At 41.3% G+C, this 13,289-nt stretch overlaps 1 protein-coding gene and 1 pseudogene across 1 annotated transcript in view; one reads left to right on the forward strand and one right to left on the reverse strand.

Annotated features, from left to right (window-relative positions):
* The window catches only part of Arg2 (arginase 2), a 40,069-nt gene extending 28,170 nt beyond the window's left edge, over window positions 1–11,899 (reverse strand). Inside the window, exons 1-2 of the mRNA XM_077109144.1 lie at window positions 11,789–11,899; window positions 10,856–10,928 (exon numbers count right to left, since the gene is read on the reverse strand). Coding sequence (XP_076965259.1) covers window positions 10,856–10,928; window positions 11,789–11,899 — 184 coding nt within the window. The remainder of the gene's footprint in view (window positions 1–10,855; window positions 10,929–11,788) is intronic.
* On the forward strand, window positions 3,316–5,573 carry LOC143393825 (protein N-terminal glutamine amidohydrolase pseudogene; annotated as a pseudogene).
* Window positions 11,900–13,289: the final 1,390 nt, after the last annotated feature.

A 13,289-nucleotide genomic window follows, 5' to 3' on the forward strand; every position in this document is an offset into this window, starting at 1 on the left:
AATAGACCAGTACTGGTAATTCAGAGGTCCCACATATCCTTAGCAATCACAACTGCCTATATACTTTTTGGTTACTATAATTAAGATCTAATTCACGTACTATAAAATTCACCCTTTTAGAAATTATAATTAAAGGATTCTTAAAATATTGACAGCCAGGCATGATGGTGCACACCTGTAATTCCAGTATTTCAGGAGGCTGAGGCAAGAGGATCACAAGTTCGAGACCAGCCTCAGCAAGACCCTGTCTCAAAATAAAAAATAAAAAAGGGCTGGGGATGTGGATCTGTGGTTAAGTGTCCCTGGGTTCAATTCCCAGTACTCTCCCCTACCCCTGCCAAAAAAAAAAAAAAATCATACACACACACATACATATGTGTGTGTGTGTGTGTGTGTGTGTGTGTGTATATATATATATATAATATATGCACACACTCATACATACACACACATATATGTTCACAAAGTTGTACAACCATCAACACTATCCAATTCCAGAACAACTTCATCATGCTACAAAAGAAACTTGCTCCCATTTGCAGTCACTTCCCATTGCCCTTAGCCCCTGATAACCAATAATTGCCTCTTCCAGACATTTCATATGCAATCATACCTGTGACCTTTTGTGTCTATATTCCTGACATACTTGGCACAATATTTTCAAGGTTCATCCATGTTGTCATATGAATTAGTATTTTATTCCTTTTATGGCTGAATATTCCATTGTTTGAATGTATCATTTTTCTTATCTATTCATTAGTTGGAATTTTGAATTTTTAGAAATTGTTTTATTTATTTATTTGCATTATAGGGATGCACTATCACTGAGAAACTTTTTATTTTTTATTTTGAGAGAATTGTCATTATTTGATATGTCAGGAACAGCAAATAAATCATTGCTTTGAACTCCACAGCAGACTGCAGCTTCTGGGTATCTTTCAGTGCAACATTGCTGAAAGACACGCCCATTTGCAGGTGGCTGCTGCTTATAGGGCAGGTTCCTTGCCTGGCACAGAATTTATGGGTTCCATAGCTTTGAATTCTGATGCCTGCTGCCCTGGAGTGAAAGAAATACGGGCACACTCAATAGACTGGAGGCGCCAGCTGTTGTGCAAGTAAATAAGCCCTGATTAGCCTGTGCCTGGTGCTCAACTTCGCTTTTTGTTTATTTTGAAGAAGTTTTTCTCTTATAATAAATCCCTTTGATGTGCTTACCTATAAATAAAAGATGGTGGGCTTTTCTTTGCTAGAGACATCAGACCCTTAAGGTCTGATCCATCCACCAACACCCATCCACCCCCATTAAACTATTTTTATGTCTTTGTCTTTATTTATAAATATTTCTTCAGACCTTTAATTTAATCAGCTGGTTCATACCTCCGTAGGTTTACTATCCTTTGCTGTGCAGGACGCAGCAACACTGATCATTCTGGTAGTTCCCTAGAAGGCCACACTTGTTTGGCTGTCTTTATTTGACCAACATAAGTCCCGAACTTGAAGATGTCTTTAAGCTTATTTAGACTCTAGCTGCTATTTTCAAGAAGTCACATTAGTGAACATGATGTTTCAAAAATCAAAGTACCGCTGGGCATGGCAGTGCATGCCTGTAATCCTAGCAGCTTGGGAGGCTGAGTCAGGAGGATCAAAAATTAAAAGCCAACCTCAGCAACTTAGTGAGGATATAAGCAACCTAGTGAGACCCTGTTTCAAAATAAAAAAAAATTAAAAGGGCTGGGGATGCGGCTCAGTGGTTAAGTGCCCTTGGGTTCAATCCCCAGTACCAAAAAAAAAAAAAAAAAAAAAAATCAAAGTGTCAACTGAACAAGGAACTGCTTAAATGAAATGGAATTAAGATACAGTCCCAGATTAAAGGCCAAAGAAATTGTAACCCGGGTTATATTAACTGATAAGAAGGTTGTGTCTGGGCTGGGGTTGTGGCTCAGCAGTAGAATGCTCACTTAGAACATGCAAGGCCCTGGGTTCGATCATCAGCACCAAGCACCACATAAAAATACATAAATAAAATAAAGGTATTGTGTCCAACTAAAAAATAAATATTGAAAAAAAAGAAGATTGTGTCCAACACCAATGATGGGGATGAAACTTTGAAAAGAAAATAAATTTATGATCAAGGTCCTGGAGAGAGAAAACTTTGACTATACAAAAAAAAAAAAAGCCAGGCATAGTCCTTGTGGTAACTTGTTTCTTACTAGAACTTTTAAACAGGTTTATCAGTTAAGATCTTTAAATTGCAAGCAACAGAAACTTGTTCTGCCTAATTTAGCAGAAAAACAAAATAATTAAATGCGGGCATGGCAGTGCAAAATAATTAAATTCATTCCCAGAATCTCTCTGGATTTTGGATTTTTGTTTTTGCAGTACTAAGGCTTAAACCTAAAGCCTTGCACATACATGCTAGATACATTATCTACCACTGAGCTATACCCCCAGCCCTAGTCCCAATCTTTAAGAAAATATAAATCTGATTCAGGTGCACATTCCTGAAATCCTAGCTACTTAGGAGGCTAAGGCAGGAGGATTTGAAAATTCAAACCCAGTCTGGACAATTCAGCAAGACCCTATCTCAAAAATAAAACAAGCCACCCCTGTAATCCCAGCAACTTGGGAGGCTGAGGGAGGAGGATCACAAATTCAAATCCAGCCTCAGCAATTTAGCAAGGCCCTGAGCAACTCAGCAAGACTCTGTCTCTAGGGCTGGGGTTGTGGCTCAGTGGTAGAATGCTTGCCTAGCATGTGTGAGGCACTGAGTTCAATTCTCAACACCACATATAAATAAATGAGTAAAATAAAGGTCCATCAATATCTAAAAAAAATTTAAAAAAACACTCTGCCTCTAATAAAAATATTTAAAAGGGCTTTGATGAGTGGTTAAGCTTAAATACCCCTGGGTTCAATCCTTGATACAAAAAAAAAAAAAAAAAGCCAGGTACAAGCTCAGTGGCAGAGCACTTGCCTCACACATGTGAAGCACTGGGTTTGATCCTCAGCACCACATAAAAATAAATAAAACAAAATAAAAGTATTGTGTCCATTTACAACAAAAAAATATATATTTAAAAAAGTATTTTTAAAAATGTCTGGTGTGGCACACACCTGTAATCCTAGCTACTTGAAAGGTTGAGGCAAGAGGATCAAAAGTTTCAGGCCAGCCTTAGCAACTTAAGGAGACCCCATCTCAAAATAAAAAATAAACAGGTCTGGGGATATAAAATCAATGGTAAAGTACCCCTGGGTTCAACCTCCAGTACTGTAATAATAATTACTATAATAATTAATAAATAATAAAAATTGAAAAGGTTTAGGGATTTAGCTCAGTGGCAGAACCACACTCATGTGTTCAAGCCCCAATACCACTAAATAAATAAAATCTAAGTCTGTTTAAATGCCCACTGCCAGGACTAATGACCCCCACCCCCTAATAACCAAACACCACACTGCTAAATGGTCCAGTGAAAGATACTATTGCTGCCGTGGCCTCCACTACCAGAGAAAGGAGAACGAATCCTTAGCTGACCTTTATTCTTGAATTTCAAATTAAAATTTGATATAAGTTCTTCTGTTGGTGGATCCTAGGTCAAGTGGCTATAGCCTAAACTTCAATGAAAACAAGGTGGAATGTGTGGAAGTAAGTATAAGAGTCAGGGAGGGTCAAATTATGCAGGATCTCTCCTATTGGTGGTAAGTGCAGAACAGATACCACTGGTGATTGAAAGAAAAATACCAAAATATAAAAGCATTCAAATGCTTTAAGTATTAAAATGTACTAGTGTAAATCTTGAGACTTCACAGTTCATTATAGGAACAGGCTATGTTTTAAAAGTATGAAGCTTTAAAGCCAATATTAAGAAAAACACTGCAAGGCATGGTGGCGCACACCTGAAATCCCAGCAGCTCAGGAGGCTAAGGCAGGGGGATCGAGAGTTCAAGGCCTGCTTCAGCAACTTAGGAAGGCCCTAAACAAGTCGGCAAGACCTTGTCTGTAAATAAAATACAGAAAAGGGCTGGGGATGTGGCTCAGTGGTTAAGCACCCCTGGATTCAATCCCTGGAACCAAAACAAACAAACAAACAAAAAAACCCACACAACTAAAATAAATAATACAAGCAGACTATGGATATGGCAAGTTAGCATTGGTGGTATATGAATGACAGGCCTGAGATGCATGGCTGCATTTAAAAGAGCTCCATGGGGCTGTCAGTGTAGCTCAGTCTAGCATGCTGAATCAATCCCCTGTGTTCAATTCCTGGCTCTGGAAAGAAAAAATAAAGAAAGAAAGTCAGCTAGCCATGGGAAGAATACAGATTAGCATTTTAGAAATACCACTCTGGAATTGCTGTGTACCAATGGATTCCTTCGGTGGGTCCTATTGGTGAGTCCCAGACCATGGAGGAGGATGCTGCTGCCACCACCCTCTACCAGCCAGCCAGCACCCCCATAGGACACCTGGGCCTATAGCAGCTGCTATTGAATATACTTGGAAGCTCTATGAATACATCAAAAAACCACAACCAGTATCCTTTGGAAGAGTGTTATGCTGTCTTCATATCAAAAGAGAAGATGACACCTATCTGTAAACAGCAAGCAAGACCTGGAAATGGACCTGTGATCTGGGAAATTTAGAGTGATCCACGTAGAATCCTATCTGAAAAACTTTGCTTCTGATCAATCTCACATGAAAGGCTCCAGTGGGAACTAGAGAGAGCCTCCTTCACCATACCCTTGCATTGAAACTGGAAACTCCAAAATGAACTTGAATGATTTCATCAGCATGGATCCTGAAGTAGGATGGGGCTCTACCTACACACTTTCTGAATTTGTACATTGGTTTAGCAGCAACTACTGAATCTGACATAAGGATGTGGAACTATGAGAAATTCTAGGACATGGACATTCCATTCTTTCATTTGGTACAGCAAACATTAGAGTACAGTTGTCTTGGAGTTACATTTTTTTCTTGATTCAACTGAGTGAAAACATGAGTGAACACAAATATCAGTGAATTAAATAAGTCCTTTTTGGGGGCTGAGGCTGTAGCTCAATAGTAGAACGTGTGCTTAGCATATGTAAGACCCTGGGTTCAATCCCCAGCACCACAAAAATATAAAATAAAATGCACTCTTTCTTTTCAGTATGTCAAGTTGAAAGTCAATGCAGCACCTAATTGCTAGGCTATTCCTGTGGCTCATTTGCTAAAACATGTGATAACTTATATGGGTAACAGCTCCTGTTAAGAGGTGTGGACTTGGAGCCAGTTCCGTTTGATTTTTATGGATATTTCCTGTCTTTCAGGCTACACTGTAAATTTCTTGTAGGCAGGGCCATGCCTTATGGCTCTGTCAATCTCTGATGCCATAAAGGGGCTGGGGTTGTGGCTCAGCAGTTGAGTACTTACCTAGCATATGCGAGGCCCTGGATTCAATCCTCAGCACCACATAAAAATAAATAAATAGAATAAAAGTATTGTGTCCAACTACAACTAAAAAATAAATATTAAAAAAGGGCGACCATAAAATATTTCTAGACACAGCACTGCTGCCTGGAAAGGGATGATATTGTGAGCTGAATCAGCAATAAGTATTAGTCTTTTTGGACTATGATGTTGTTGAAGTATAAAAGGTTGATGTTCTCTTAGGCTGAGTAATATTTGGCCTATTTGTAAATGGTTTTAAATAAAATAGATTTAAAACTAGCTTTGTTTTGAAGATTTTGTGTTGCTCTTGATGATCCAAAACACCTTAGAACATCTTAATCATAGATGAGAATCACTGCTTTAAAACACATTTTCACGTCTGTCTTCTTCAAGATGCCTTGGAAATGTGGCTTGTAAAATTTCAAATAAAAGGTATTTAGCATTAATTGGGGGAGAGGAGGAGTACCATTATGGTAGCACTGAAGAAGGTTAAAGTGAGAAATGAAAAAAGAGGACACGGGATACCATTTGAAAGTTATATTCAGGTGTGACAAGAGGAACAAAACTTGAGCAGTATTGTGGAGAAGGAATCTAATCATTTAGGAGATAAGATCGCCAAGATGAGGTGATCAACTGATTTAAGAAGCAAAAGGGAAAGAAAAGAATTGTGATGTTCTTTGAATTGACTTGAGTCACTAGATAATGGGTGACAGTGTGAAATAATGACAAGACAGCAGAAAAAGTAGATTTGAGAGAGAAGATAAAATGAACATTTTTTAACATGATGGGTTTAACATATCTGTAACATTGAGCTGAGGCTACTTAAAACAAAGGTAAAAGAATAAACTTGGCTTTCTAGAGGAAGGTCAGAGTTGTTGAGAGTAAGTGGGGAGTGGATGAGATTGGTCACATCAGAAAATGGCAGGAATAATACTGAGGACCGTGAGGGTTAGGAAGAAGATCCCCCCCACAATTCAATGAAGAAAAGAGGCCAAGAGAGAGTAGTATTGGCTATCAGAGGAGACTATTTAGGAACAAAGCAGTCAGCTAGGTGATAAAAAATCCAATAAAATAAAGGCTGACATATCTGAGCTTTCTCTAGGTAGTTTTGAGGCAGGAGAAAGGGTTAAAATGAACAGGCAGAAAACTTGGGCTCCTTCAAGGTCAGGTTTCTATTCAGCCAGGCTGAGAACACACACAAGGCCTCATCCAGATCAGGCTGATTCCTATAGAAACAGAAAAAACTTATAGTGGACCCTCATCAAAACAAGGGGGCAAGGAAACATGATCAGACCAAAGAGCACATGAAGAGCTTGTGGACACTGAGTGCCTTTCCCAGGGTTGGGTAGGAGGCTAGCTTCCTTAACCCTTAGATTCATATAAACACTTATATAATAGCTACTCTTCAATATCCCTTTCTTGGGTCCTCTACCCTTTGGGAGTCTGCTTTCTTTCTATTACGCTAATAAATTCTGTTACTTTACTCTCACCCTGTGTCCATTGATTTCATTCTTCAAAGTCATGAGACAAATTCCCTCCATGCTAACTTCAAAGCAATGGCAGGAAGGAAGCCAGGCTAACGCATCGATATCATGCAACTAAACCCGTGACTCCTAAAGTCCTCTACAACTGTTGGAAGCAAATACAGATGCCTGAACTCACATATCGATCTGTCCCAAATGAACAGCTCTCTTACTTAAGATTTTCATATTTAAACAACTATCTCAGGTCCTCTTATCAGCAGTTCTTGTGGAAGCAAACTAGATTCTTGGTTCTCAACTTGTTTCAACCAAAGAGATTCTTGTTCTATCTGTTAGAGTGCCAAGTAGATTAGGAAGAATAAGTGTCATTAGTCTAATTGAGAGGAACCAGAATAACCCACAAAAGACTTTCTGGACACCAGGACCTGTGGCCTGGTCAGAAGCAAGCTCATTTGAACAGATTTCTCAGTGACTGAGTGGCTTCTTTAGTAGCACAGCTGAGTCAAATTACCAGAATTAAAAAGATAGAGACTTACAGCCTTAATCTTGGCTTAGAGCTATCTTTACCCACAGACATTCATTCTACTTCTAATGGGAAAAAGACAAGCTGTTGTGGATATCAGAGCTAACTAGAATCAGGAGCAGATGGACTGCCTCTGAGATTTTTTTATTTAACACATTTTTTTTTTTTTTTTTTTAGTTTTAGATGGACACAATACCTTTATCTTATTTATTTTTATATGGTGCTGAGGATTGAACCCAATGCCTCATACGTGCCAGGCAAGAGCTCTACCACTGAGCTACAACCCCAGCCCTGCCTCTGAGCTTTGACAGAGCCATCTCTCTTCATTTCTGTCTGGCCCTCTTAATGTACTAAAATAAATGGTTACCTATGAAACACCATGCCCTATTGAGTCCAGGGAAATGGAAAAACAAGTCCAGACACTAAGTCAAATAAATACATTGACCCAAGAAAACAGGAAGTTTATGTGATGTCATAGCAACACAGAAGAGCAGCTAGTGACATCAGAGCAGAAGGCAAGAACAAAGGAATTAAGGAAAATTACCCTCTCTCTCTCCTTTTTTTTTTGGTTTCCCCAGCCTGCTACTCATGCTTTGAAATTTGACCCAAGCTAATTTGAAAAGTACTGGAAGGACGTAAGTCATTTTGGTACTGTTAAGGAGCAGAGCAATGAAACTTCTCATGGTACTTTTCTCCAACATATTCCAGGAGATTAGCTAAAACCATGTGCTGGAAATCTGCCGAGTGCCACAATCTTATTAATATGCAATGAGATTCTATTTTGGACAGCTAGTGATACTGGCCTACCAATCAGCATCTAGGTACAAATACAACTAAAAAAATTTGAAAAAAAAATATAAAAAGGAAGGCAAAATAAACTGAAGCTTTACTATTACTTTAGATTGGGAGTTTAAAGGGAAAAGAAAAAGTAGAGGGAATATTATTTAAAGGAAAAGGGCCTCCCCCAGGTTGGAGTGGAAAATTACTAAGAGATGGACAGAAAAGAGGTCTATAAATGAAGGAAGCTGTTATCAGTGTGCCGATTCTCTCTAAAGAGGCCTAACCTGTTTCTGGTCAGAGTCTCTTGAAGACAGGACCTAAAGATAACAGCAACTTGAGCAATGCCTGGCCCAGTTTGTCAGATGGGCTGCAGACATTTATCTGGTATATAAAAACAGTGATCACCAGAGATTGTTGTCTTCAGTGTAAAATGATTCTTTTGAAAAGGCAGAGTATATACAAGCTATTTTAAGAGACAGTATCTTCATTAATAAGCAGGAATAAAAACCTCCTACCAAGCCAGGCACAGTGGCATATGCCTGTATCCCAATGACTCGGTAGGCTGAGGCTGGAGGACTACAAGTTCGGAGCCAGCCTCAGCAACTCAGTGAGACTATATCTCAAAATAAAATACAAAAAGGGGCTAGGGATGTAACTCAGTGGTAAAACACACTGGATTCAATCCCCAACACCAAAACCAAACAAACAAAAAACCTCCTCCCAGTAGCTACCTTGACACATAAAAGAAGACCAGGACTGGGGTGTACCTCAGTGGCAGAGCACTTGCCTAGGGTCTTGAGTCCCTGGGTTGGATCCCTAGCACTGTAAAAAATAAAAAGACCAAATCTTAGCAATTTATCTTTCACTTTGTAGTGAACTTGGTGAGTGATTAAAATGACTAAGAAGGAGATACTACTGAAGAAGAAACTGCAATTACTGAACAGAGAGGAATTTTGAATTCCAATCTGAGTCGTCATATCCTTATAAAGGTGGAGGCATACAACTCAACTTTAGATGATTTCAGTAACTTCATTATTCCTGCAGGTTTAGGAAGGAGATGACTGATCCGTGTAATGGACTCATCAGCAGAGATTTTAGAGGAATTCTGTGATCCTATCTCCAGATCACCCTGCTGCCACATATTTGGAATTTGTAGTACTAGAAAAAAATATGTAATGGAGGAAATGACTTTGAGTATCAGCCAGAAATATTTGGGTTAGACATAAGGAAAACCTTTCTATCTATAAAGTTATGAAATTTGGTACCCTGTTACTAAAAGATGTCATTACTATACAAATTGCATTTATCTTTGGATCAGATTTACTTTTGTTTCTAAAAACTTGAAGTACTATCCTAATTACAAGACTGCAACTTTTAAGACTGGTTATCTGAGGGGCTTGTAAAAATGCTTATATCTGTCAGGCACGGTGGCACACTCCTGTCATCCCACCTACTCAGGAGGCTGAAGCAGGAGGATTGCAAGTTTAAGGCCAGCCTGGGAAATTTAGCAAGACTCTGTCTCAAAATAAAAAATGAAAAAAGGACTAGGGATGTAACTCAGTGGTAGAGCACCCCCTAGGTTCAATCCCCAGTATCACAGGGGAAAAAAAAGATGAAAGCAAAAAGAAAAATGCACATATCTGGGTCCCACCTCAGACCCAATGAACCAGACTCTTCCATGGAGGAGTCTAGGAACCTATATTTTTAATGAGTAACCCAGGTGATCTTCTAATCAGGTAGGTTTGAAAAACACAGCTCTACACCCTGCTTACAGTAATGCAAAGCCATGAACTCTAGAGAGGAAATGAATTTGAAGAGAGGAAACTGTTGAGACTGATGACTCATAAGCATCTCAAGACTGAGTTTTGAAAGCTATAATTGTAGGGGAAAATGTTGAGTGCAGTTAAAGCTGAAGCAAGGCTGGGCATGGTGGTGTATGCCTGTAATCCCAGCGGCTCAGGAGTTGAGGCAGGAGGATTGCAAGTTCAAAGCCAGCCTCTGAAACTTAGCAAGGCCCTCAGCAACTTAATGAGACCCTGTTGCAAAATAAAAAATAAAAAGGAATGGGATGTAGCTATGGTAAATCTCCCTTGAGTTAAATCCCCAGGACCTAAAAAAAAAAAAAAAAAACTGCTGGTGAAAGTGTTCTCAGCACCTGATGCATGCCATTAGCAGCTCGTCCCAGGCCCAGCCTCATTTCACCCCTGGACTTCCACATCAACTCTTTATTGCAACTTTCACTAAAGACTCCCTGATAGATCTTAAACTGCAGATGTAATCCAAAGAACAGGAGATAGATGTGGCAGATTGTTCCCAAGTACATAGATGACACTGTAGGCCGTGGATATAAAAGATAAGACTCCATGCCCAACACAGTGGCACACACCTGAAATCCCAGCAACTCGGGAGGCTGAGGCAGGAGGATCACAAGTTCCAGGCCAGCCTCAGCAACTTAGGGCTTTTTTTTTTTTTTTTTTTTTTTTCTATCTCAAAAAAATAAAAAGGGTTGGGATGTAGCTCAGTGGTAGAGCACCCCTGGGTTAAATCCCCAGTACCATTTAAAAAAAAAAAAAAATGATAGAGAAGTCTCCAAAGTGGTCCATTAACAGTCCTGTACAGACATAAAATCCAGCCACTTACCCAAAGCAGAGAGTCTTTTCAGCAAGCCAGCTTCTCTAACAGCAGCTGGACCACATTCCACTCCTTTTCTTTTCTGCAAATCACACAAATTACAGTTAGATGGAAGGAAAGATGGGGGCAAAATACAAACACATAATTTAGTTCACAAAAAAATACAGAAATCTGCAATACTACACTTGGTTCCTAATAGACTCCTCTGAAAACCTGACACAGCATCTGTCCTTCCATCTATTACTTCCATCTATGAGGTCTGGTCATTTTATCTAACCTTTACACTGGGAAACAACTCCATTCCTTGGATTAAATCAACTTCCTCCTGCGAGAAGGGTCAGCAAAGTCCAAAACAAGGGAGGGGCTGAGACAGGTTAGGATCTGGGGGTTGGGTGTGTGTGGCTGTGGCTAGCTGGGGCCAGGGACCTGGCCACTAGTGAGCAAGCCCTCTACGACTGCAGGTTTCTTTCATTGAAGAGAAAACAAAACACCCCCTCGGGTCCTCCCTCCCCGGGAGAGAACAGTGCCAATTTCTTTCCCGGTTAATGCTGTCTGGAAGAATGGATCCTCCTCGCACCTCCTCTCTGTCGATTTTCCACTGGGCCTTGTGGCGGGTTTCGCCTTCCTCGGCCCCTCCAAGGAACCCTCTTCCTCCTTTCCTCCCTTCCATCACCCCAGGCTGGGGCTACCGTTCTCTCGCTCTTTCTGGGGAGGCCGCAGAAGCCTGCCCTCTCGCTGCCCACGGCCCTGACACCATCCATCCCCGCTTCGCTCCCTCTTCATCTCGGTCCGGCTAAATCCCACGTGTTCTCCCGGTGCCCAGGAAACCGTTGCCCCAACCTCTCCTTGCCTCGCCTCCGGGCCCCCAGCACCCCACCGCCGCTTTCTCCAGGTTCTGGGAGCCGGGAAATCCTGCCCACAGTGTCGGTTCCCAGCTCTCACCTGCCCCTGAGAGAAAGGGGCTCCTATCACAGCCACAGAGTGGACGGACTTCTTCAGGACAGAATGCACTTGCGTCCGAAGAAGACGCGAGAAACTGCCCCTCAAAGACATGATGAGCAGCGCCGGGATGGGGCCAAGAGAGAAGCGTGTCGGTGCTGCTGGCGGCCTCGAGTGAGGGCCACCGACCGCCGCAGAGCTGACCTAGAGGCGCCAGCCGACCGCGCCGCCCCGTGACGTCACCGCCACCCCGCCCGCGCCCCCAACCAGCCCCCGACACACCTTCCCTTAGGCCCCGCCCACGGCTCCTTTGGTTCTCGGGACACGCCTACGATGGCATCATTCCGCCCTGGAGTTGGCTGTCCCAACCAGGGACACGCCCCTGCTGCTGACGCCTAGAAGGCTGTATCAAGGGCCGTCCAATAAAAGCCCAGAGACAGACAGGTGTGTCCTTTCAGGTGAAGTGGCCCGCCCTCCCCGAGTTCAAGAACTCGGTGGAATACACGAACTGACTGTCTCTGCGATCTCGCTTTTCATGCAAATACACGCCCCTCAGTTGCTAACTCTACCCAGGGTTGGCTGGGCTGCGCCGTCCGGGGTCTGACTGGACCCCACACGATGGGCTGCCCTAGACAAAGCCAGCGTCCATCTGCTTTCTTCCATCTCGAAGCTCAAAGTCCTGGCATCACCCCACCTTTGGGCATCTAAGACTAGAAGATCAGATGTAGATTAAAGCTCTCTGACTCCGGCATGTTAAGATTCACCTACCGTATGGCGAGGTTAGAATTTATCAAGCAATTACCTTCTAGATGTTTTCAATTTGTTGCGTGAATATCGGGAACACTGGTTATTAAAAACCAAATAAACCAATGTATTCGAACTATTTCTAAAGTTGAGGGACGCTAGAGAGCTGAAAATACTGACTACTTAAAGTCTTAAACCTAAATTCTAAGAACTTTAACCCTCCGACAATTCTACAAAGAAGGGACTATATATATATATATATATATTTTTTTTTTTTGAGAGAGAGAATTTTTTAATATATTTTTTTTCAGTTTTCGGTGGCCACAACATCTTTATTTTTTATTTTTATGTGGTGCTGAGGATCGAACCCAGTGCCCCGCGCATGCCAGACGAGCGCGATACCGCTTGAGCCACATCCCCAGCCCCAGGACTATATTTTTAAATATTTTTTGTTGTGTTGATGGACCTTTATTTTGTTTATTTATATGTGGTGCTGAGAATTGAATTCAATGTCTAATACATTCTGGGCAAGCGCTCTTCCACTGAGCTATAACCCCAGCCCAAGAAAGGACTATTTTAAAGATGAGAAAACAGGATCACAGAAGTAACTATCCCTAAGTCACGTAGCTTTTAAGTGGCAGAGCTGACTCCAATTTCAAGTTCTTAATCATGACACTATGGCATACAGGAATCTAAACATTATTGCTTCCAAAGTAAATTTTTACATAAACATCTTAGGTTTATTTCACCTGATGCCGAT

Source organism: Callospermophilus lateralis, chromosome 3, assembly GCF_048772815.1.
Source record: "Callospermophilus lateralis isolate mCalLat2 chromosome 3, mCalLat2.hap1, whole genome shotgun sequence".
NCBI classification, from domain to species: Eukaryota; Metazoa; Chordata; class Mammalia; order Rodentia; family Sciuridae; genus Callospermophilus; species Callospermophilus lateralis.